Raw genomic sequence first — 24,382 nt, forward strand, 5'->3', positions numbered from 1 at the left:
GCAACCCTCCTGCCAGCACAGACTTCCATCTGGGGTGGGAAAGAAGTGTTGTATTTCACATTAATGGTTCAATCTCAGTAACTTCTACAACCAGGGAAGCAACTGCTGAAAGCAGCGATTTGAATTGGGAAATAGTAAATAAAGCAAAAAATAACGCAACATAAACCGTAAGATTAATATAAAAGAAGTACATAAAGATTAACTTTAAACAGAGGCGTGATGTCTACATTCAGGCAGCCTGATCTTGAAATCCACCCTACTCAGCTGTGGCCTCTTTAGACACCTGTAAACATGTGCCTGCCGTGGAGCAGGACAGACAAGCTCGCCTCTCAAAATCCCACGATTTCACAAGCAGCCCGCCTTGCCTGTGAAAGTACGGAAATAGAGCGAGAAGGCGCGGCTGGAGCCCGAAAACAACCGCCTCTCTGCCCCCAGCTCGGCGCCGCCGGGGCCAACGCCGCGGCCGGTCCCCGGAGCGGGTGGTGGCGGCGCATGCGCGGTGCCGGCCCTCGCTCCGCCCCGCCGCCCTGCCCGTGTAGCGGCAGCCGGGCCGGCGCGCCGCGCAGTCGAGCGCTGGGCCGCGGAGCGCGATGGCGGCGGATTTGAGGTTTGACGGGCGGGCGGTGCTGGTGACCGGCGCCGGCGGAGGTGAGCAGCGGTGTCCCGTCCCAGGGTGCGGTGTGGCGGGAGTTTCGTCCCCTTCAGGAGGCGGCCGGGTCCGTGATGAGGCTTCCCGCGGGAGGCCGGGCGAGGCGGACACCCTGTAGCTGCCGCTGCCCGCGGCTCTGACAGGTGTCTCCGTGTTCTCCAGTGGCAGCCGGGGACGCCTGTGAGGGCTTCGCTCGTTAAAAATGTACTTTTTCCCTTCAGAAGAAAGAGGTGTGGCGGCGGGAATGAGGCGCGGCGCCTGTGGGGGAGGCCGGGCCCTGCGGCGGCCCTGTCAGGTGCCGGCCCTCGCCCGTCGGGGCCTCCGTGACAGTGCCAAGGCTGTACAGGGGTTACCGCCGTCTTCCTTGCAGTGCTTTGCAGCTACTGCAGTTTGATCTAAGCCCCAGTACTGCTGATAGCTAGCATGTTAGTACTGCCTCCAAATGCGAGGTTGCCGTTCTTCAAATACACAGGATGAGTAACTCCAGTTAGTAATGGATGTCCTGCTCCATGTACGGTTTTGGTATCCTAATTCCTTCCAGTTTTGCCTTGGACCTAGTGATTGATGCTTGTAATGTGTGTGGTCTCGAACAGTGCTGTTTCAGCTGGGGTTTAATATGGTCAGAGCTGCTGCAGAAAACAGCCTCTCAGCTGCTGCTGCCTTCCCAGACCTCCTCCGGGAAGGCAGACTGAAGGCGAGAGGGCAGCAGAGACGTGAAAGAAGGGGTGCAGAGAGATTTTCTTAAGCAGCAGGGCTGGCCTGTGCTGTTAATGGGCTGCGGGCCTGGTCTCTCTAGGGGAGCTGGTTCTGCCCTGGAATGCTTGGTTCTGCCAGGAAATGTTTTTTATTTGTTGCTGTGGTGTAGGATTGGTTGGGTTTTGGTTTGTTTTTATTTTTTTACTTTCTTTTCCTGAATGGATGCTTTGACCTTTTCCTACTTTGGTACTTGCAGCAAAGACAAGAACTTTGAGCATGGGCAGTAGAGGGGCAAAGTTTGTAGTTGTGATGAGCTTCTAAAGGAGCTTGTTCTGCCCTCCTCTAAGAAGTGTCTGCCTTCCCACAGTGACGTTTTGTTCTTTTTTTTGTGGAGCTGCACATAGCCAGAGGAGTCATTCTGAGGGCATAGATTATGTGATATTTTACAGAGAAGGACCAAGAGTATTTGATTTTGTGGAAAGCGCTCAACAGTCCTCCCATGTCAGCTGAAGGTGACAAACCTGAGAATAATTGAGGCCAGATCTCTGTATGGTGCTTTTCAGCCTTTACCAGATCTGTACTTAGGTTCTTTTCTCAATATAAAAATGAGTCTCACTGAAAAACAGGTTAAAACCTTAGGTAATAGCAAAACAAAGACACACTGGTAGTAACAAAGCTTCTAAAAAGTTCTGCATGGGAGGGAAAATTGTTTATCATAAGTGTTGGTACAGTGACCCTTCTGCTTCTAGTAGGCTGCTTGAAAATGTTATGTGAAAAGAGAAAATGATCATTGAATGTTTTATTTCACAGTAGTTTATGGTAAGTGGTTGATTAAGCAAAGATAAAGGGAAGCCCTGTTAACTTCAGATTAGTTGGGTTTTTGCCTTTGTTTAGTTGACAGCACTGTAGTCAGATTGTACTGCTAATAGCATTGTTTGTCAACATTGATTTTTTAATTGGTTGCCGGTGAACAGATCAGAGCCAGGGATTTGTCTGAAACATATGGTTCACTAGTTTGTTTTAAAGTGAAACCTGTTTTCACATACACAGGCATCTAAAAATACAGTAGTTTCTTTTCTCTGTGAGCAAATCCCTTGTGAAGTGTTGTTCCTGCCTGTTAGGCAGCATTGTCATTGTTTATGCAAGTCAAGCTAATTTTTTTTTTTTTAAGAGTAGTTTTGATTCTTAAGCCTTCAGTCCTTGATTGCCAATTGAGAATACTCTCACATATAACATGGTCTGGGTTTTGTGCACATCTCACTGTGTGGCTTTTCAAAACAAAAATTTTCTTGGCTTTGGGTTACATCAGGTGGTGGACGTATGTGCACCTCACATGTGATAGTCTCCACTGCAGAGGCTCATAGGAATCTTAAGGAAAATTCCTATTTAGTGGGTTTAGATTAGTGTCTTTCAAAACAGTCTAAACAGTTCTGATTTTTTTTTCCCCGTTTTTTTCTTTTGAGAGTTAACTTTGAATGTTTTGGTGAGGAGCAAAGAGATACTGTTGCTCTCAGAAACATTTTTCTGACCATCTTCTGGTGATTCAAATCTCAGGTTATTTTGGAATGAAAAAAAGGATCATTATCATTGATTTCTGTTTGACTGGTACAGTAGATAATATTTCTGTAAATCATTTGTTGTGACAAAAAAGAAATGTATGACAGACCTGGAATTTAAGCCAGAGTAAAGGTGTGAGAGTCTTGCTTTTGTATGTGAGGAAAAAATGAGAGTCTTCTGTTATGGTAGGTGAACTATGGATTCATATGGTTAACTGTGATACTAAGTGATCCTTGGTATCCAAATAATTGGAGGGCTTTTGTCAGTACATCTTCAGTCACAGTTTATTTTTTCTCAGATTCGTCTTGAAATCTTCAAGACTGACATTAACCAGGGAAGTATGTTATTCACTTAGAATGTAATTAATTAACTTGAAACATCCCCTCCTTCTACAAGGCTACAAGTCATTAAACTTTCTGCCTTACAAACATACTTTTCCATCACAGGCACAAACTAGGCAGCAGACAGCTTTCCCTGATGGTTCTGTTGAGTGCAGTAACAAAGAGTAAGCATAGGTTGTTTTTTCTTTTCTCTTGACTGGAGGTTTTGTCTACTATTTATCTGTATGTGCTTACTTTTATGTTATGAACTTGTGTGAAACTTAACTCCTGGGGAAATAGTTATAGACTTTGAACCTTCAAGGTGTTTGCGTTGATTTGGTGCATTTTTCTTCATGCAGTTCATTTTTGTGTAGCTTTTTCTCTGAAATGTGATCCAGGAGACAAATTGACCTTTTTTTTTATTTTTGTTTTTTTTAAACTAGGTTTGGGCAGAGCATATGCTCTGGCTTTTGCTGAAAGAGGAGCTTCAGTTGTTGGTAAGTTTTACGTTAACTTATCCAGACAACAACCTTTGCCTTTTCACATTGCTTGCATTCAACAGTCTATGCCCTTTTAGACAGTAACCTTTGTTGTTTAATGGTTTTCTGTCTTATCTTTTGCTATTTAGATTTTGCTTCTAAGCTTTATTTTCTTATGAAACAAGTTGCTCAAGGTTGTCCAAGAGCTTATCTTTGCTGGAAAGCCAGTTTGAATCAGACCATTTCCCAGACTTGACTTCCATCAATCCATACTAATTTCTACTGTGAGCTATGGCCAGAGAATGTGCTCTTAGGTGTGTACTGTTCAGAAACTTCTAGTATGACAGTTTGAAAATGTGAATATGTTATCTTCCAGTACCTCCTCCCAGGAAAGATGTTATTACTGGAATGTAATGCAGTATCGGTAGCCCCCAGAAAACGCAGAATGTGCTGACCAGTGTGACCAAGTGGAAATCTCAAATTTCTTACACCCAAAGGCTGCCTGCTACCACCTTTTTTGTTGTGTTTCATCTGTTTCATGCTTCTCATCAGAAAAAGTTGAAAGCAAGAGGAAGGAAATGCTTTGTTTTTGTATTGCAACCTGTATTAAGTCCAAACTGAACTATTTTTTGCTTTTCAGTTTACCTGAAGGCTCTTCTGTGTTGCTGTTTTAATTTAGAGTCTTGCTTTTGAAGCATCTCTCCTGATTTGTATATATTTGTGTTGGGGGATGGTATTGAAGTTCATGAGTGGAGTTCCTTTGAAAACCAAACTGGAATATGCAGTTTTGCAGCGCAGCTAAATTGTTCCATATCAGTGTTTGGTATGTCGCACCAGGCTACAGCAATCAGTGAGCTGGTTTGTTTTTTAAAAAACACGTACTGTAGATGTCAGGTCCTTAGTACCAACTTTTTCACTCTACAGATCGGCTTCTGCTGCTCTGCACCCCTTGCTGATAATGTAGTCATAGCCTTAGAGGAATTCTCTATGGTTCAGGTGATAACTGTGCTCTGTCACAGCTGCTACAGTCTGGCTCTTTTCTACTGGTTATTTTCAATGGGAAATTATATGATGTAAAACTTGAGTTTAAAATAATGTTATTTATCTGTTGTTTTGTTTTTTAAGTTGCTCTCACCCCACTTGTGGGTAAGTTACTTTATCATTTTCAGAGCCTAGAATAGCTCTTTTCTGTCTTGCACGTTCATCTTTGCTTCAACCCTGTTAGTGCTTGTACTCAAAGGTGCTTTGCTGCCTCTGGAAATTTTCCCAAATATTTAATTAAACTTTTGTCAACAAATTACTATTGAAGTGAAGGATAAACCTATAGAAGCATGTCTTTGGCAGACAGTTGTAATGTCTTACCAAGACTAACTGAATCACAGAATCATCTAGCTTGGGAAAGACCTTGAAGATCATCCAGTCCAACCATTAACCTAACATTTGACAGTGCCCAGCTACACCATATCTCTAAGCACTATGTCGATCCTACTCTTAAAATGTTTCTGTAGAAATGTTCTACCTCAAAATTGTCCACCCTTTTCCAGAACAGATTAGAAATCCTAGTGCTGTTTCTGATTTGCTTTTCTTTAGCATTGTGTTAAAGACCTTTGATGTTGCAGGCGAGCAATTACCTCTTCTAATGTTTCACTACACTTGGAAATTTTACCCTAAGACTCACTTGAATTGTGCTGGCTTCATGTTCAGACGGTTAGGTATTGATCTATTTAGCTTGGAGACTTTGTCTCCTTTCTTTTTTGCATCAGTTTGTTAATGTACTTGAACATACCATCATGTTCTGTCTTAATTCTTCCTGCTTCAGGCTAGGTGGTTCTTGGTTTTGGTTTGGTTTGTTGTTTTTTGTTTTCCCCCTATTCTTCACATAGCTCACTTCTGAGCTTTGGCATTTTCATTTATTCATACAGATTTTCTGCAGTGCTTCTGCATTTCTCTTGAATGCTGCACACAAAGTTAATACAGGATTCCCATCGAGACTTTCTTGTCTGCGTAATAGAGAACAATTTTGTCATGTGTCCTGCAAGCTATGCTCCTCTTTACATGGATAGTTTAAAAAAAAAAAAAAAAGGCTTTATCACAAAAAGGGAAAAGGGTTTATTTCCTTTTGTGATGATATTACTTAGAGTTGTTTGTCATCAGGAGCAGCAAGAATATATTGCATATTTTCTGGATTTTGCTATGAATGGCTTCTTGAAGACTTAAAAAAGTTAAAAGGCACAGAGGTGGAGTTCCATAGCAAAAGGCTGTTCAGCAAAATACTAATGACACATATAAATCCATAGTCAATTCTTGTTTTTCTTACAATTTCATTTTGCACCCATTTAAACATACAATTTTTAAAAATTCTTTGTGGAAATACAATGTATGTATGGATATTTTTGGGGTGGTTTTGTTCCCATGATGAATTCAGTGAAACCGTGGGATGTGCAAATGCAGCAGTGCAGCAAACTGTGGTGATGATACGATTCATGCCCCAGTACAGAACGCAGCCTGGAAACAAAGTAGTGCTCTGTGTCAGATGGCCCTCTTATCCCACAGGAACAGAGTGTGAAGCTCCAGAGGCGGCCCTTCTCCCTTTGTTCAGACCGCTTGATCTGTTCTATAGTGAAGTTTACTAGTAACATTTTAGCTACTCTCTTAAACAGGAACAAAGTCTTCTCAGTGTTGTTTAGGTTCATGCAGTAGCTATAGCAGTTTGACAGGAGGCCAGAATTAATCACCCGTGATTGGTACGTAGTCTTGATCTTAATCTGTGAACTACAATAACAATTAAAAGAGGAAGGCTGGGCAGGGCAAGCAGGTTGGATGCATGGTGGAGGGGAAAAAAAAAAAGTTATTTTTCCCATGTTATTTAAAAATGATACTGTATGTTATACTAATTTTTAAAAATAATTGTGACTTACCATTCTCTAATCATCTGAGATTCTCAGTAGGATTCAGATGCAGCAGGTTTTATTAATACTCCCTATAACTTCCAGCATATGAAGTCTAAGTATTAACAATGAAAAATTCATTTCTTTGTGATATGCAGTGAATGATCTTGGAGTTGATTTCAAGGGAAGTGGCAAGAGCTCCTCAGCTGCTGACAAAGTTGTCAATGAAATTAGAGCGAAAGGAGGGAAAGCAGTACCCAATTATGGTATGTTCTTTTTCCAGACTACTGTAATGCTTTATCTGTAGTAACAGTGGACCTGTTGAATGAGAAGTTGACACTGCTTAAGAAAGCACTGCTGCCAGTTTGTTGAGACTATATAAATTAAATAGGTATAATGTAATGTGAAATACGGAGACAGAGACATTAAAAGCAAGTGCATAAATTGCTTTTTTAATTAATACTAGTCTAGTAATGCTCTTTTCATATGCTTTCTTAAAATTGAAATACTAAGAAACTGTCCATCTGCAGTTCTCAGAGGCAAAATGGAAATGGATGATTCCTACTTGTTTTGCTTCTTTTTTTTCTTGCAGTGACAAACGTGTCGTTTAGACTTGCTGTGTGGGATGTGGTTTAGGCCACATGCAAGTAGTGGCTGAATTTGAATTTATATTGGGGTTGTACACAGTGTATTTTTCTTAGGTCATGGAATGAGTTGTTAATGTCCTGGAAGTGGAGCGTATTCAGTTAATTTTGCTTGAAAATGTATACTTTTTTCTTACAGATTCAGTGGAAGATGGTGAAAAGCTTGTGAAGACAGCACTCGAGGCTTTTGGGAGGATAGGTACAGTTGAATAAATCTTGCTGTAACTTGTTTACAAGTTCAGAGCCATTATAAACAGTGCAGTTGATGAGTATATGAAGTACAGTGTGAAAACAGTAGAACTTGCCAAAGCCTTGATGCCCTTAGTCAGTGAAACCTAAATCAGGGGCTTTCCACTTTAAATCTGTCTTCTTGGTACTTTTTAGTACTTTAACGTTCAATATATGGCTCTTGTTTTCCTGCGCTTCAGAATTTTGGTAATTCAGTAATGGTTAACAATTTCTATCTCAAAGCACAGAATTCATTATTAAACTAGATGCATAAAACCAAGATAAATAATGTTGGTGAAAAGTCAAGAGATGCCCTGTTATGTTTTGGAAGCTCTTTGCCTATGTGAAGATCAAAATGTTTTAAGACAATTAAAAAAAAACAAAAAAAAACAAACCTTGAGGTATTTTATCTAACAAGTAATGTTTCTCTTTATGATTGCCACTGTTTAATTGTGAAGTTTATGTGATTTTTAACATAAGGTTAAACATAGGGTTAAATGGCTAAAAATACATATGATCAAAGTCAACAGGAACCAAATTAAATATCTGACAAAAAATTGTTATGATCCAGGTTGCTTGAGTTGCTCTGTGACTCTTCTAGTTATCATTTGGGATAGTGCAACAAAGATGGTGGCACAGACTGCATAATCGGGAGCTCTCTGGAAGTCAAAGGAAGGTGCAAAACTCTGCAGGATGGCTTCTTCCTGCAGGTATTGTGTTCCTAGGTAGCCAGCACTTCTCAGCTAGACCCCCCTGTCAGGCTTTGTTACGTTGGCATGTCAAGACTTTCCTGTCCTGAAGTATTTTGTCTTAATTATTGTCCATAGGTAGTGTTCCACTATTCTGGGCAAGGAGCTATAGAATAATAACATGATGTATGTGTGCAGTGTTCTTGTTTAATATATTTTTAGAAGTTGAAGAAAAATAGAAACAAGCTTGTATTTTATCAGTGTATTCACTTATACACTTCATTTCTTTTTTTTTTTTTTTCCAGACGTTGTTATAAACAATGCTGGGTGAGTAAACCTGAAGGTTTTTTCCCATTTGTTTGTGGGTTGTGGGTTTGATGGTGGGTTGTCACTTTTGTTTAAACACCTTTTTATCTCTTTTTTTCTGTTTGTGTTTGTTCTCCTAATGAATCATTTTAGAATCCTACGAGACCGTTCATTTGTTCGGATAAGTGATGAAGATTGGGGTGAGTTGATAAACTTTAAAATGTACTTCATGTGTGAAAGGTGAAAGGTACATCCCTCTCATTGCTACAAGGGAGAAGAGAAGGCAGGGAAGGCTGGCTCTGCCAGATGAGAGAATTATCTTTTGCCCTGAAAGCTTACCACTAAGCTGCTTGTATTTGGTTTACAAACCAGATCTGTGCTGCAATGCATAGTAGGTGTATGTAGTTCCAAGGGAAAGAAAAGTTCCAACTGCTTCTTCTAGTTGCTGAGTGGAATACAAAAGAGCGATGTGAAACACATACAGTAGTTTTTGTGAGAGCCAGCACTGACTTGCTGAATACTAAACAGTCTTAAAAGACCCAGAACTAACAACAGGGAAGGAAAGCTGATGTGCCAAGGGACAGAAGAAGAGGGGGAAGCTTCACTGAGGTGATATGTGGGGATAAGCTAGTTGAGGCGACTTTTGCAAAGATGGTCTAGCTTCTGTAGTCCTTGTTTGACTATGCTTAAGTGCAGGAATTTTGACTGTTTGTGAGGTCTATACAGGAGAACCCAATCCAATAGGCAGAAAAGGTGATCAATGTATGTTCAGGCAAGCACTTCAAAATGATCTGTAAAAAAGAAAAGAAAAAAAGCCCACCGCTTTTTTAGTAACAGTTTGAGAGTGTGAAGAGGTGCAGTTTTTGTCATGAAGAAGAAGCAAATGGTGTATTTCAAGTTGAGAGATGAAATCCTGGAATTATTAAGATGACATAATTTGTTCCTAGATATGATTCATAGAATTCATTTGAGGGGATCATTCCTGGTCACCCGAGCTGCATGGAATCATATGAAAAATCAGAAATTTGGCAGGTAAAAATTTCTTCTTTTTTGCCTTTTCAGTACAGTATAACAGACTGCTGCATGCCCTGACAGTGAAGGAGGAGGTTTGCATCCTTCTCTTTCACTGTCACGGGGATGTAATGAAATTAGTCCGAATGTGTAAGCCCCTATTCCTTTAGTTCTACACCCGTCTCTGCCTCCTCAGCCAAATATTGAAAGGTTTTTTACTAGTAGATGCAAATATCCCAGAACAGGAGCTGTAGGGTTATAGAAATAGCATTTCTTTTCATGAGGACTGGTTAGAAATACTTGTTACTTTTATGTTGCTGCAAGTCTGAGGGATTCTTCTCCTGCTCCTTCTTACTCAAATGACAGGTGCATGCAGTTCTGCTTGTGGGTCTTGGTTTTTTTTGTTCAGGGTTGGGTTTTTGGTTATTTTGGGTTTTTTCCTCCTTTGGACAAACATAATTGTATTAGACATTGTGGGAGTGTTCTTAGTCTATTTTAGTATGTATTACTGTTAATACATACTAAAAAGATGTATAGAAGGAGTACAGTGAATTCAGACCTTTTAAGTTTTTTCACTTTTGGTGTTCTTTTCTTATCAAGACACTGACATAATTATATTAATCTTAACAACCATACCCATGTGTTGAAGCCTGTATTAGCTTCTTTGTCATTCTGTGATCAAACTGACATTTGTTCTCATCCAGGGAGCTGCACTGTAAGGATAAGGGAAGAGATCAGTAAGCAGAATAGATGGCTAAAGTCCAGGAGTTTCATCCATTTAGGAGAATTTCTCCATTTCTGTATTTGCTCAGATAACAGAGGTAGTGAGTGTTTCTGCAGTATATGTATAGATGTGTGCCATCTGCAAAATGCCTGCTTTGTATAGATTTTGTAGCTTTTTTTCGTCTTGATCATATTGAGTCAGTACTTGTAACACATCTCTTTCTTTAATTTAAAAGCATTGGATTATTGTCAATGAGACAATAATAAAAATGAAACAGGTTTTGATCCCAGCTATGCAGTGTGTTTACAGTAGATTGAAACAGATTATGATAAGGCTTCTTTTAAAGTGAAGGTGTAGACTCTTTTCTTTTGAATTCCAGTTTATGAGAAGAAATGCAGCACGATCTTCTCTTACCTCAAACCAATGATGAACTGCAGTGGTTTTAGAGCTTTCTTGTGAGCAGTTCAGTCATCTCCACAGCAATAATGTTAGGGGACAGCAAAGGGCAAGACTTCACTAACTTCTTCCTCCATGTGTTTAACGCACATTAGGATTCTTTGAATGAGAACTCGGTAAGAAGGCATCTTCACATATCAGATAGATATTGAGGTGAAGTAATTTTCAATAAAATAGTTTTATTCTGACTGCTGAAGCCATTTATTAGTTATAAGAATAATGCCACTTGAACTGCTCTTGGAACATGGAGAGAGGATACTTTATATCATACTCTGTTGTCACAGAATGTCTGCTCTAGTTTTGCAGTATAACTCAAAAAGTCTCATGAATTTGTCAGTTTTCTTCTACTATGACAGTGCTTCAGGATTTGTCAGATGTTTGCTATCAGTCAAACGTAAAATAGACATCTTTTTCTTAGCAAAACCAACAAATTATGTTATGTTGTTTGCACACTGTTTTTTGTGGAAAATGGAGAATATAATGCCAAAGCTAGAAAGTGCTGCTGTGTAGATTTAAACAACTTGAAATCACTGAACTTTTTTTTTCTTTCCTAAGAATAATTATGACTTCCTCAGCTGCTGGAATATATGGAAACTTTGGTCAGGCAAACTACAGTGCTGCAAAACTTGGCCTTTTGGGTCTTTCAAACACAGTTGCGATTGAAGGCCGGAAGTACAACATCCACTGCAACACAATTGCTCCTACTGCTGGATCTAGACTAACCCAGACTGTCATGCCACAAGGTGAATCATTTAAGGTCTACATGTACTGATATTTTTCAGTGAATTGAAGCACCACTAACTTTCTTATCTCTTAGAAAATGTAAATCTTTTACACTTCATGCACTGCCAGTTCGTTATTCCTACTGTCTTTTTGTCTCTCAACTGTCAGCTTCCTTTGTCTGTTGTAAGGAATTACTTTCTGCCACAAGATGAGCAATTTTTGTAATTCACAAAAGCAATTTCATGTGGCAAGATGCTTTAATTATAGTCTCTTTCAAGATTCTCCTAGGGTAGTGGAAAGATTTGTTTGCTTCATCAGTTGTGGAGTCAGGTATGTGTATAAGGTGTCTGCACTTGTTATAATATTGTCAAATTGCAAAATACCTTTTTTGCACAACATGTTGTGTGTACTTTGTTGCATGTTCAGCAGGTGATGATAATGAACTGAGTTGCCTAATATATTACATTTTTCTTTATTACACAGTTACTAATCTTTGAATACTTGAAAAGATTTTAACAGAACACTGCATTGGAAAGTCAGTGTAAAGGACATTGTAGGAGACAGCAGTGTGTAAAGTATAAATTTAGGATAAATAGAGTGACTAACTACTTTGGCAAATGACTGGAAGAAACAGAATTGTGGAAAAAAAGCCTGTGAAAGCAAATTACTCTCAGTTTTCTAGAATCATTCTGTTTCATTTCCCTCCCACCCTTCTTTTCCCTAGTGATAGGCAGATTTCAAAACCAGGAGAATAACTACATTTTTCAGACTGTTATACAAGATATTGAAGATTAACATATTTTATACAGTCATGCATGGATTGAATGCATGATTCTGTTTGACTGTTAAATTCTATGTAAGTATTCTGGTTTAGGTCTACATAATCCAAGTGATAAGGAAGTCTAGCACCTCTGTATGTTGTAGGTTCCAGGGATTTATTGCACTTACTTACAGAAGAGTCAAATATGTTAAGCTTGCAGCCCTGAGTTCCTGAAGCACAAAGTGAAGCTCAGTAGTTGGAATTTCCTGAAGATATTTACACAGAGGCATAAAACCACCTCCTAATTTTCTTTCTTAGTCATTTTAAGAAGAGTGAGATCCTTTCTTCTCTCTATAAGATAGTTACAGTTTGATCATTTATTTCTTACCTTGCTTCCTCCCTCCCTGTCCAGTTTTTCAAATACTCTTAAAAGGTTTGGACATCAGAACTTCAAAAACATTTTCATGTGTTACCAAATTATCCTTGTTATATTAGTACTTTGCTGTTCATCTTTAGATATCTGCAGGCTTTAGCATTCATTGCCATAGTTATGTATGTTCAGCTTGGCCCACTTACTGTTCTTGCTAGAACTCTAACTGTAGTTCTCATCTTTTCTGTGTTTTTTAAACTTCTATCACCTATTTCTTAATTCATTTAATAGTAGATTAATATCATTAGTGAGAACAGTCTCATGCTAATTTTTGATACAAAATGGTGTGTGGCATAAAGTGAAATACTTTAGAAAAGGCTAAGGTTTTTGTTATGCGCTTACAACATGCCATATTAAATGGAGTTCAGTTTCCTTTTACCCTTGTGGAACTTCCAAAAAATGGACTTCTTTTACTTCAGCTTGGCTATTAAAGAATTACCTGTAATACTAAACTTTCGCAGCTCTTCGTCTGTCAGGGTGTATTTGAAAATGCTTCCTGACCTTTAGCTGAAGAACAGCTATATATCTATTGCTGTTGAAAGAATAACATTCTAAAAACTGGAAAAGGAAATTAAACAAAGTTGGCGTTTGGGGTTTTTTTCCAGACAGTGGATAGAATATGTGCTGGACAACCACACTCTGCTCCATGACAATATCTCCATTTTCAGATAGTTTTCTCTTGTGCCAGATGACAATGAAAATCCCAGAATACAACTGATGTATAAATTTAGCAGAGCTGATAATTCTTGATACCTCATTTGGGAATGTCAGCATTTGCAAATGCGATGTTTCTCAAATACTCAGCAGCTGCAGTTCTTTTCATATTGTTTTCTCTTTATTTCTAGCTAGCAAATTAAAAGTGAAATTTCTCAGGTACACCTCAGTCAGGATTATGTCTAGGTGGCTTGTCCTTAGTTCAGACTGCTTGTCAGATAGAAATTTAGGAAGCTACCTGGCCTTGCAGTCTGCATGTTTAATCTGTCTTACTGACAACCGATGTCATTGGGTTTGGAGGCCTACGTGCATCTCATGAGTTGTTTCTATTTAATGAATCTTCAAATGTTTCATTTAATTTCTTTTTATGGCAGAACACTGTTGATTAAATTCTCCCTGGCGCTGCTGTTCATCAGAAAGTGTTAGAGTAAGACTAATTTGGTGAAATCATACAAGTATTTCTGGTTTATGATTCCCTACCTCCTGTTTGCTCTAGATCTGGTCGATGCTTTCAAACCAGAGTATGTTGCTCCCTTAGTTCTTTGGCTTTGCCATGAGAGCTGTGCAGAGAATGGCAGCCTGTTTGAGGTAATTTTTTTATATTCCCTTTCTTCCCACTCTTTCCTTTTCTTTGCCCTTCCCCTGAAATCTATCATTTGCTTTAGCCTGTGCAATCTTAACCTTTTTGCTGAAACGGAATTGTTATGTGATATACTACATACTCAGCATAGACAGAAGAAATACTGACCCTGTTGTGCTGTATATGACAAGTACATCAGGCAGTAACAATCTTGTCAAGTTCTGCTATGTGCTCAAAATACTACTGATCCGATTGTTAAAATTCTTACTGTTCTTCAGTAAGAATTTTTCAGTAATTGTTTGAATTCTTCAAACCCTTCTAAGTTTGAAAAGGTTCCAAAGCAACTACTTCAAAAGTTTTTGTTTTCTAAATCATTCAGACACAGAAAGCAACTTCCAGGAAGGATGAATTACTTAGTTACAGAATACATTATAGGTGTCCTCATCAAACTACTAGCTCATAAATTGGATGGAAGCTGTTAATCTTGTTCTAGGAGTTTGTTGCTTGCATTCCAGTGCTAAACTAAACTGCTGAATACAATTAGCAGTATTTCAGAAATTTTTATGATGTTGAGTTTGTGCTGAAGTACAGTTTTGTTTCCCTGCATTAACAAAACTTTGCTTTGTAACCTGTGGTAAGCTGATTTCCTTTTTACTTGGCAGGTGGGAGCTGGATGGATTGGAAAATGTAAGTACTTAGTGTTGCAAGATTAATTTTGTTTTGTTTTTTGAATTGACAAAGTGTGCAAATCGTCTTTGCAGTTAACCTCTGCTCAAGACATTTTTATTTAGGGAGAGATTAGCAAAAGCTTAGGTTTCGGAGAGACTGCTTATTTTAAGTAAAAGTCACAAATTTCACTACACATGGAAGAAATGTGATTTGTTACACTTTTGAGCTGAGTGATAGTAAATTAAAATCTGCCTAAGTAACCTTAACTCTTGGATCCCAAGGGTGTAATTGAAGTCAAGAAGAATCTCCTTTTATGGTGCTAGGATACATTGATGCCTTTTCTGAATAACTTGGATTTTTCATGGTATAAAAGTGGCTCATGCTGGTAAACAGGCTGCATTTTAGTTGCTTTCCACCCTTATTTATAGTTTTATAAAAATACTACTGATATGCATTAACATGTTGAGGCAGTTAGCCTTCTTAACCAGTATCTATGCTACCTAAGTATTTTCCTTGAGTGACTCCAGTAACTAGCTTAAATATGAACATAAGTAAAACTCACAGACAATACTGAGGGTTTACAAAATGGAAAACTTAATTCAGTCTATGAATCGTCTCCATTATTTTCCTAAATATGTTGAACCTAATACCAGCATTATTTTCCTGAACTGTACAAGGACTTTTCAGCCTATGTGAATATCACATTAGTAATAGCAGTAGGGCCATTAATTCAAGAAGTGGTTCTCCCTTCTTCAAAATACGTTTTTTTTCCCACTTGATAAAGATTTTGTACATTCTTAACTAGCTGTTAGTGTTCTGGTGGCACTGGAATAGCTTTTCCTAGGTGCTCTATTAAACGGATGAAACAAATTGGGGCAGCAGTGTAAAACCTCTTGCTGCTCTCCACGAGTTGAGTTTTAATACAGCTGAAAATCTGTGACTTCTCTGTGGTCAAAAGGAAATACCATTTTTCAACATTATAATGGCTACTGTTGAAGTCTTTAAAATGAAACCAGGTTGTCAGTGTGGTACCAGTATGGCCTTATTCATTGTCTATTGCTAATTAAGAGCAAAACCAACATGACAGATTTAAGGATTAGTTGCAATCCAGGAAGTCTGTATCCTTCCAGAACTGATTAAGAGAAATTTACCAGTTTCTCTTAAGTTTCAGTATTGAAATACAACTTCAGGGACCATTTTGAGATACTGGTTACTGGTATTAATATTCTTTCATAGATTAACAGTGGTTTTCACATTTCCCTTAGCTTTCCAAGGCTTTCAGAAGATTCCTGAGCATTTGTAGCCAAAATCATATCAGAAGAGAATGTCTGTAGATACATACTAGCTACAGCTTGTCACTAGACAGAGTCCTAAAACAGATGTAATATTTTCGGAGAACGAGTCTGTTGTGGCTTTAGTGAAATTTAAAACCAGTCCTATTCCTTGTTAGTTAAAAGCAGTGAGCCTGAAGTTATACTGTTGAGTTAAATTGGAGCACTTATAATATTGTGTCATCTTGAAAGTAACAAACTAGATGAAATTTGTCTAAAGAAATTAAAAGTTCCTTTGTTACTTCAACTCTCTGGCTCATGTTTCCTGTTAGTGCGCTGGGAGCGATCCTTGGGTGCTATTGTCAGAGGAAAGAATCAGCCAATGACACCTGAAGCAGTGAGAGATAAATGGGAGAAGGTCTGTGACTTTGATAACGCCAGCAAACCCAGAAGTATTCAAGGTAAAGGGGACTTTGATGTATGTAGTTTGGGCAAGTGAATCTTAGAAAATGCTTTCTTGTCAGACATCTGCTGAAGCCTTACTTCAGAATTCTACAGAACCAGTGAATTCTTTTGTAAGCATGTAATCATCTACTCTTTCAGTACGGTCAGATCTTTTTAAGGAAATTTTAAGGAAACAAAGACGGGTTTTAAGAGTTTCTAGGGAAGCGACATCACTGTTATTTTATGTATTACAGCCAGACTAATGGTAGTGTTTTATTTGATTGCACCTACATAGGGCTAGTAGCAATATGATAGATTGTATTTTCTTTTCAGTTCTGTAATCGTATTTTTTGGTGGACAGTACCATACCAAAAAAGCTGTCTCTTGGTATAACACAGCAGAGAAGTTCTGTACTGCCTTGTGTTCCTGGGTAACAATCAGCCCCTTGGCTGGTGACCAAGATGACTCTCTCTTCCGATGCTTTGCTTACTTTCTTTGATCCTTCCCCTCATTTGTTTGTTGGGTTTTTTTTTTTTAGTCAGAATTACTCTGATCTTTCCTGTTGCCATACTTGTTTCTCTTTGATCTTCCAAGCTTTCTCTTGTTCTATGTCTCTCTTTATTTAGATCCGTAGTTGTCATAGTTCATAAGTGAACCGTATAGACCAATTTTTCTGACTGCTTTCCAAGATTTCTCAAGATGTTACCTTTAGTTTGTTACTGTGCATTATGTGGGTTTAGTATCACTCATGATTGCTTTGTTATTATGCATGTTGTTACTAAGGTCAAGGATTGAGTATTTGTCAAATTAAGAAATGTCAGCATTTGTTTGGGGGAGGAGGCAGAGAGGCATCCTTATGCACAATGACAGTTGAATTTCAAAGATACTTAAATACACAGTAGATGTTTAAACTGTTGGTCCCAATATTCATTCGGGCATTTTGTTAAAACTGTGGGGATATGTTTTTAGATGACTAAACCAAAAACAGAACAGGAGACGCTTTGTCCTTTCCCTCAGATCTTGGCAGAGGAACGTAACCAGCTTCTGTTCCACTTTACTCACTGTTTTCAGTGATTTTTGGCTTATGGATGTCCCATTTCCAAGTGTATGTCAGTTTATAAATGTTCTCTGTCCTGCTATGGAATGGTATTTGTAACAACAGAATTCTAGCTTTATAGCTTCTGTTCTGTTCTCCAACCTCTCACATGTACTGTCTTATTTTTATGGGTTGCTAGTAGAAAAAAAAGTGGTAGATGAGAATTTCTTTTGAAAGTTGCTTCAGCATTGCATATGATATTCTACATCTGCCTCTTGATGCTGTCAGGAGAAAATACAAGATTTTGGACTTCTGAAGTAAATGTTCTTACAGTACAACATAGCAGAATTCTGCAGTCAGGAAATCATAAATAATACATTAGCATGAGTCTTCCATGCAGTGTACATACCTTAGCTTCTATTTTATACTGAGCCAAAAATACAGCATTGTCTTTTCAGTGACATCAAGCCATAGATATTGCCAGGCTGATTGAAAACTCTGGCATTAATTTGTTTGTGAGAATCAGTAGAATGGCTGAGAAAAATTCTCAAGTAGTTAGCTGAACAGAATTTTTAGTTCTGTATTAAAAGTTTTTTCTACTGTCAGAGTCTCTGCTTTATTGCTTGAGGTATTCAACTATTCAGTAAAGGAAATTAATGAGAGTACTTGCATTAAAAATCAAAAGCTACAGTACCTAATATCTGGAAGTTAAAACTCTCCCAGAAGATTTCATTTATTTTAGTAATTTGGTGCTGTGAAGAGCAATCGTGTACTAACCATTATGTATCATTATAAAAAAAAAATCAATTAGATAAAGTATTTGCTTGTAATACAGTAGAAAATCACATAATCGGAGGTGTTAATCTTGTTTTATAAATTGGGCATACTGATAAGAGCAGTTTGACTTTATTTGCTCTAGATTACAAAAAAGTGTGCCATCGGTTGGTGGAGGTTTTTTTAAAGGTAGGGTTTTTTTTACATGTGAATACTTGGACACATGTACTTTTTACTTAGAATTCTCTTTTTTGCATGCATGGGAGGAAGTAATTCTCTTAAATTTAGTAAATAAATTTAATAAAGAAAATAAATAAAATACTCCACATCTAATGTCTGAATGACTATGCATTTAGAACCTGCCTAGAAAAGCACTTAATGTTTAACTAGAGCGTGTTCATAGTTGCATATTTTAGCCAAGGTTGTTCTGATGGAGATGCTGAACTCTTGAAGACTAAATGGAAGTAATGGCTCATCTTTATGTTTAGCGGTGGTCTTCTAAGAAATTAACACACTGAGTTATTTTTCTTAAAACCAGTTTAAGTAAAAAGATTTGTTTATTTTTTTGACTTTTTTTAAGGACTTATTCAGTTTGTAGCCTTAACTTGTTCTCTTGGCACATAAACTGAATAAAGCTAAAAAACTCTTGCTTGTGTACCAGAATATGCTTTTATAGGGTTTGTACAATTTTAATTAATAGGAAATAAATGTCACTTGATTTGGCAGTTGATGTTAATTCGGGAACTCACTGAAGTTTCTCAGAAATCATGATAATGTGCTCAGTAAAGCCATCTTTCTGGGTAGTTAGCCTACATATTTCTAGACAAGGAGCTGCTGATTGTGCAGTACAGTCTTTTGCCCAAACTCCTCCCCTTACCCAAAAAAACTATCTGACACAGTCAGTGTAACTGACTATGCCTGCCTTTTAGCTTTCCTTTTAATGCCTCAGGTGTTTTTGAATGTTCTCTGTAGTTATTCCCTAAATTGTACAGTCTTAATCCTTAATTTACTTGGAGAACTTCTGGCAGTTCCTCTGTACTCCCACACAGTTTCAGGTATAGTCCTGTTAACTAGCAAAAGATACGATTACTTGTGCATTTGCTACGTGATGTCTTTTTTAACAACAGAAACATCTGAGAATGAACTTTTTTTTAAAGAAGCTATGTGAGAATTTAGGCCTAAGGAAACTGAAGAAGTGGAATATGTTGCTTTGCTGGTGTGTATTCTCCTACATTAACTTTGTCAGAAATGAAAGGTAACCATCTGTTTAACATAACATGAAAATGTCACTGCCTCTGAGGCAGCAGTGAATCCGCAGTGACTTACGTGTTAGAGTTTTTTCCTGATTTCCATGATGATGTAATTTTCTTACTAATGATTAAACTGAAGCAATAGTTTTAGCTTACTTCATACCACTTCAGAACAAGCCAGAAATCTTGCAAGCTGATTAAGTTAGGCATAATCAGAGCCTTAAGGTTAGGACACAGAATCAACTTTTAGTGTACTTTAGTGAATCACTGTACTGGCTCCCTGTATGCCCTTAGGCACTAGCAGTTGCAGAATAGTGTGATTTGGCTTAACTAGTACTAGAAAAGAATTGCTCAGGCTCTCAATTGCGGCTGGATCTAGTGAGCTGACATATTTGTCATGCTAACATGATTCCATGTTTTGAGATTCTGAGAGGTCCTGGGCTCCTGTGCCTGTGCATAAGCAGAAAGACCAAATTAAATGAGATACAGAAGGTTCAGAATGTGTGCTGCATGTGCAGTAGGTTGGCATGTTGTCTTGTATTCCTTCTCAGACAAAGCTAGACCCAGTAGCAGAGCATGCTGGGGTAGTGGATGTTTACGGTATTAGAGTTCACTGACAGTATTAAAACTTAAATACCCTAAACTCAATATTTAAAATAACTATATTAATGAAAATGTTTCCTACTTGTTTTGTTTCTGCCAAAATTATACCTTTTGAGCTATTTCTTGAATCTTAGAAGAACCTTACTCAGCCTGTAGAGTCATGTATTGAAAAGTAGAAATTGTCATAGTTGAGTCTACTGCTGAAACCTTAATTTCAGACATTTTTGTGTGTTTATATGACTGAAAACTTGTACTGCATTGTGGTTTTCTCCCCACCTCTTTGAGTACTTGAATGCAAAATAAAGACTATTGAAACTGTACCTATCAGTGTCCAAAACTCACTTATCAGTGATTTTGTAATGTTTTATCTTTCTTGGCAATCTCATAGCACATTGTTAGCTCATAAAAATATATTTGATTATAACCTTTGTACTTCTTAATGTGATAATCTAATTTCTACTTTCTTTGAAGGTGTAACCCTATCTCATTTGAAAGATTAATATCTGGTCAACTGCTAAAACATTACTGTAAATGTAATGCTATCGTAGTCATCCAGTTCCTTACATCAGGCAGCAGAAGAGCAGTGAAGACTGAAATTAATATGTTGAGACATTTCAGTTGCATGCTACTCTAGCAGACCCTGAAAGCTGAAAGGAGTATGTCAGCACTGGAGTTCTTAACTGAAAGAGTTCTATAACTAAGAGTTCTATAACTCTTGGGGGATGGGGAAAAAGAAATTAACATTTTTTCCCCTTTTTTTAAAAAAAAAAATAAAAGCTTTGCTGCATGTATTTGGTGCTTGTGCTTTTCAGGCAAACTGAGGTGTGGCATCTTAAAAGTAGCTTTGATATTAAAGGATGAAAACCACCTTGAAACATAAAGCATAACATACACTTTCTACTGATACACCTCAATTTGGGCCTAGAACGATAGATATATCTCATGCAGTTGATGTTTGTCATAGATATAAAGAAATATACCCAGGAGTCCTTGAAAGAACATTCCATCCTTAAAGACAGCTTTTTCTGTATAATAAGCTTTGAAAATCAGTGAGAGTGTTATTAAATGATTCTGGTATTATCCAGGTCAAGTGCTGTTGCTGACTACAAATATGACAGTAGGCTGGAATTTATAAAAACAGTTTTGGTGAGGCCTTTGAAATTAAGGGTGAATGATACATCTCACATGTTAAAAAGGGTAGAAAGGAGTACTGTGAGAACTACTGATCTGTCAGCCTCACCTGTGTGCTTGGGAAGATCAGGGAACAGATCTTCCTGGAGGCTATAATAAGGCGCACGGAGGTCAGAGATTTGAGACAGCCAGTATGGCTTTACCAAGGGCAAGTCCTGCCTGACCAACCTAGTGGTCTTCTGTGATGGAATAACAATGGACAAGGGAGGAGCTATGGATGTCATCTCATCTATCTGGAATTCTGTAAGGCCTTTGATGTGGTCCCTCACAACATCCTTCTCTCTAAACTGGAGACATGGATTTGATAGGTGTACTGTTCATTGGATGAGGAGCTGATTGGATGATTGCTCCCAGAGGGTAGTGGTCAACAGCTCAAGGTCCAGATGGATATTGGTGGTGAGTGGTATCCCTCAGGGGTATATACTGGGACCAGTACTGATCAGTATCTTTATCAGTGGCATAGACAGTGGGATTGAGTGCATCCTCAGCAAGTTTGCAGATGACACCAGCCTGAGCTGACGTGCCTGAGGGAAGGGAGACCACCCAGAGGGACCTGGACAAGCTTGAGAAGTAGGCCTATGGTATCCATACAGGCTGGGGAATGAAGGGATTCAGAGCAACCCTGTGGAGAAGAATTTATCAATACGGGTGGATGAAAACCTGGAAATGAGCCAGTGATGTGCGCTGGCAGCCCAGAAAACCAACTGTATCCCGGGCTGCATCAAGAGCAGTGCGGCCAGCAAGTTGCGGGAGGTGATTCTCCTCCTCCGCTTGGCTCTCATGAGACCCCATCCAGAATACTGTGTCCAGCTCTGGAGCACCCAACATAAGAAGGACATGGACCTGTTGGAGTGGGTCCAGAGGAGGGCCACAAAAATGACCAGAGGGATGGAACATTTATCTTGTGAAGAACAGCTGAGAGTTGGGATTGTTCAGCCGAGAGAAGAGAACTTCTGGGGAGACATTGCAGCCCTTCGGTACTATAAAAGGGGCTTATAAGAAAGATGGGGACAAACTTTTTACAAGTGCTTGTTGCAATGGGACAAGGGGTAATGGTTTTAAACTAAAAGAGTGTAGACTCAGACTTGACGCAAGGAAGAAATTCTTTACTGTGAGGGTGGTGAGACACTGGAACAGGTTGCCCAGCCTCAGCCCTGGAAGTGTTCAAGGTCAGGCTGTTCAGGGCTTTGAGCAACCTGATCTTGTTGAAGATGTCCCTGCTTATTGTAGGGGGGTTGTACTAGACAACCTTTAAAGGATTCTTCTAACCCAAACGGTTCTGTGATCTCCTTGGTGTTCAGCCAGACACTAGCCAGTTCACCAATTTGACAGTCCAGTCATACCATATATTCTGGAAAAAAGACTTTGAAGAGGAGATTTTAGTATCCTGCACTATATTTAAGTGACAGGTTGCTTTTATACTCTTTATCTTAATGATGACATTGCACGTGAAATACATGTTGATAATCTTTTCACATTTCACCATTAAAAGTGATAGTTGTGTTCCTGCTTGGAAATGGGTTATAGACATGAAAAGTTGAGGAAACACTCAGATTTACTTGGAGGTCAAAGCTGTGTTTTCCCTTGGAAGATTTTAAAGCAATGCAAAAGCCTTTGGTTGGTTGGTGCAGGACAGGTAAAAACAAACTGTTACTTCTCCCAGCATCTCGCTATTGTTTTTTATTCAAACATTTCATGATGAAAAAAGGGATAAAATAGATTACCTTTTAAAGGGTTCTTACAAATTATAAATCTCGTTTTGCGTGTTTTCACATTTCATAAATGTCATAACCTTATGTCTTCTTGTGACAGCACTTGTACCCAAAGGCAGAACTTGTCTTTGGCAGAAGAGGTGACAGTATATGTTTATTTTGTTACTATTCCTTTTTTTTCATGAGGTTTAGGCCACAAGTAAAACATTATGATGATTCTGGCAGTGAGACTGGGAGGCAAGAAATAGTTTTGGAATCATGATTCTGCAACAGGGTAGGGAGCTAACTTGCAGAGTATTTATGGGATTGCTGTGCAATAGACCAACAGTGCTAGTCAGTATGGGTATAGGAATTTTGAGGTAGAGAGGCATGGCTTCAAGGTAGAGGGAGTTAAGTAATGATTTTGCACTCCTTTGATTTAAACAGGTTTTATTTTTCTGTGCATGATTTTCCCCACTTTCTGTTTGATTTTTTTTTTTTTCCCAACACGTGAATGTTTAAAATTTATTTTAGCTATATTGAGCTTCAGTGAGCAAGTTGTTCTTGATGGCCTGCCTTTACCATAGCTGAGTTCTGTATCTCAGCCATGCATTATCTTGGTTGTAATCTTGGCATTGTGCAAGCCTCAGATTTTATTTTATTTATTTTATTTATTTTATTTTATTTTTTAAATTTTATTTTATTTTATTTTTTAAATTTTATTTTATTTTATTTTTTAAATTTTATTTTATTTTATTTTTTAAATTTTATTTTATTTTTTAAATTTTATTTTATTTTATTATTTTTTAAATTTTATTTTATTTTATTTTATTTTAAATTTTATTTTATTTTTTTTTAAAAAAATTTTTTTTGAGATTACTTGTATTGCAAATAGTTTTCAAGATAAGAAAGCAGTACTAGTTTTCAGGTGTTTGCTTCTGACTCAGTTGAAATGTGATGCCCATTATCTTAAGATTGTGGTTCAGGAGATAAAGTTTACTGGCATATTCCTTTTGTCTTGAATGGTGATGTATAGCACGAGTTGTGTTTCGGGCACTTGAATTAGATAGGTGTTATGGTTGACTGCTGGGTGCAGAACTCATTGAATGTAAGTTATGTAGAGTTAATAAGAGGAGATCACTTATCAGCTGTTACGTAGATGCTTGTAAAATACAGCATTATGCTCAATTTATAGAAGTATATTTATTGTGTTTAAAAATGAATTGGGAAGCATCAGGCTATCTCCCATTTGCTGGCATGTTTGTTGTGTGTCTAACTGGAATGTCTCATTTATGGCTATTTATAAGTGATTATTTTAAATTCCTTTCTCTAGAGTCCATAACTGTATTGAATGATGCTCTAAGTCAGATAGAGTCTCAAGGGAATGTTTCTATGAATTCAACAAGCTCTGGATCAGTGGTCCTTTCATCTGGTGACATGGTAAGTACCTCTGTCTACCAGATGCACTCAAAGTTGAAAACCTTGAGTAGAGAGACTTATTTTACTTATCAACTTCTAAGTTGGCTTGCAGTCTGCAAAAAGAAAGGTGGGCTTTAAACTGTTTTTCTGGTTTGAGTGTCAGGGTTTTTTGTAGCAGGG

General features: G+C 38.1%; 1 protein-coding gene across 5 annotated transcripts in view; it reads left to right on the forward strand.

Annotated features, from left to right (window-relative positions):
- The first annotated feature begins 514 nt into the window (after positions 1–514).
- The window catches only part of HSD17B4 (hydroxysteroid 17-beta dehydrogenase 4), a 63,562-nt gene continuing 39,694 nt past the window's right edge, over positions 515–24,382 (forward strand). For 3 of the 5 annotated variants that reach the window (XM_074932376.1, XM_074932375.1, XM_074932378.1), the window contains exons 1-12: positions 515–648; positions 3,666–3,719; positions 6,748–6,855; positions 7,373–7,432; positions 8,456–8,477; positions 8,610–8,656; positions 9,404–9,488; positions 11,203–11,390; positions 13,771–13,862; positions 14,517–14,541; positions 16,127–16,255; positions 24,117–24,223. In XM_074932376.1, the coding sequence (XP_074788477.1) occupies positions 591–648; positions 3,666–3,719; positions 6,748–6,855; positions 7,373–7,432; positions 8,456–8,477; positions 8,610–8,656; positions 9,404–9,488; positions 11,203–11,390; positions 13,771–13,862; positions 14,517–14,541; positions 16,127–16,255; positions 24,117–24,223 (975 nt within the window). In that variant the 5' untranslated portion in view covers positions 515–590. Of the gene's footprint in view, positions 649–3,665; positions 3,720–4,826; positions 4,848–6,747; positions 6,856–7,372; positions 7,433–8,455; positions 8,478–8,609; positions 8,657–9,403; positions 9,489–11,202; positions 11,391–13,770; positions 13,863–14,516; positions 14,542–16,126; positions 16,256–24,116; positions 24,224–24,382 lie in introns of all 5 variants that reach the window. The other 2 variants (XM_074932374.1, XM_074932377.1) reach the window with 2 other exon arrangements.

This window comes from Athene noctua, chromosome Z, assembly GCF_965140245.1.
Source record: "Athene noctua chromosome Z, bAthNoc1.hap1.1, whole genome shotgun sequence".
Classification (NCBI taxonomy): Eukaryota; Metazoa; Chordata; class Aves; order Strigiformes; family Strigidae; genus Athene; species Athene noctua.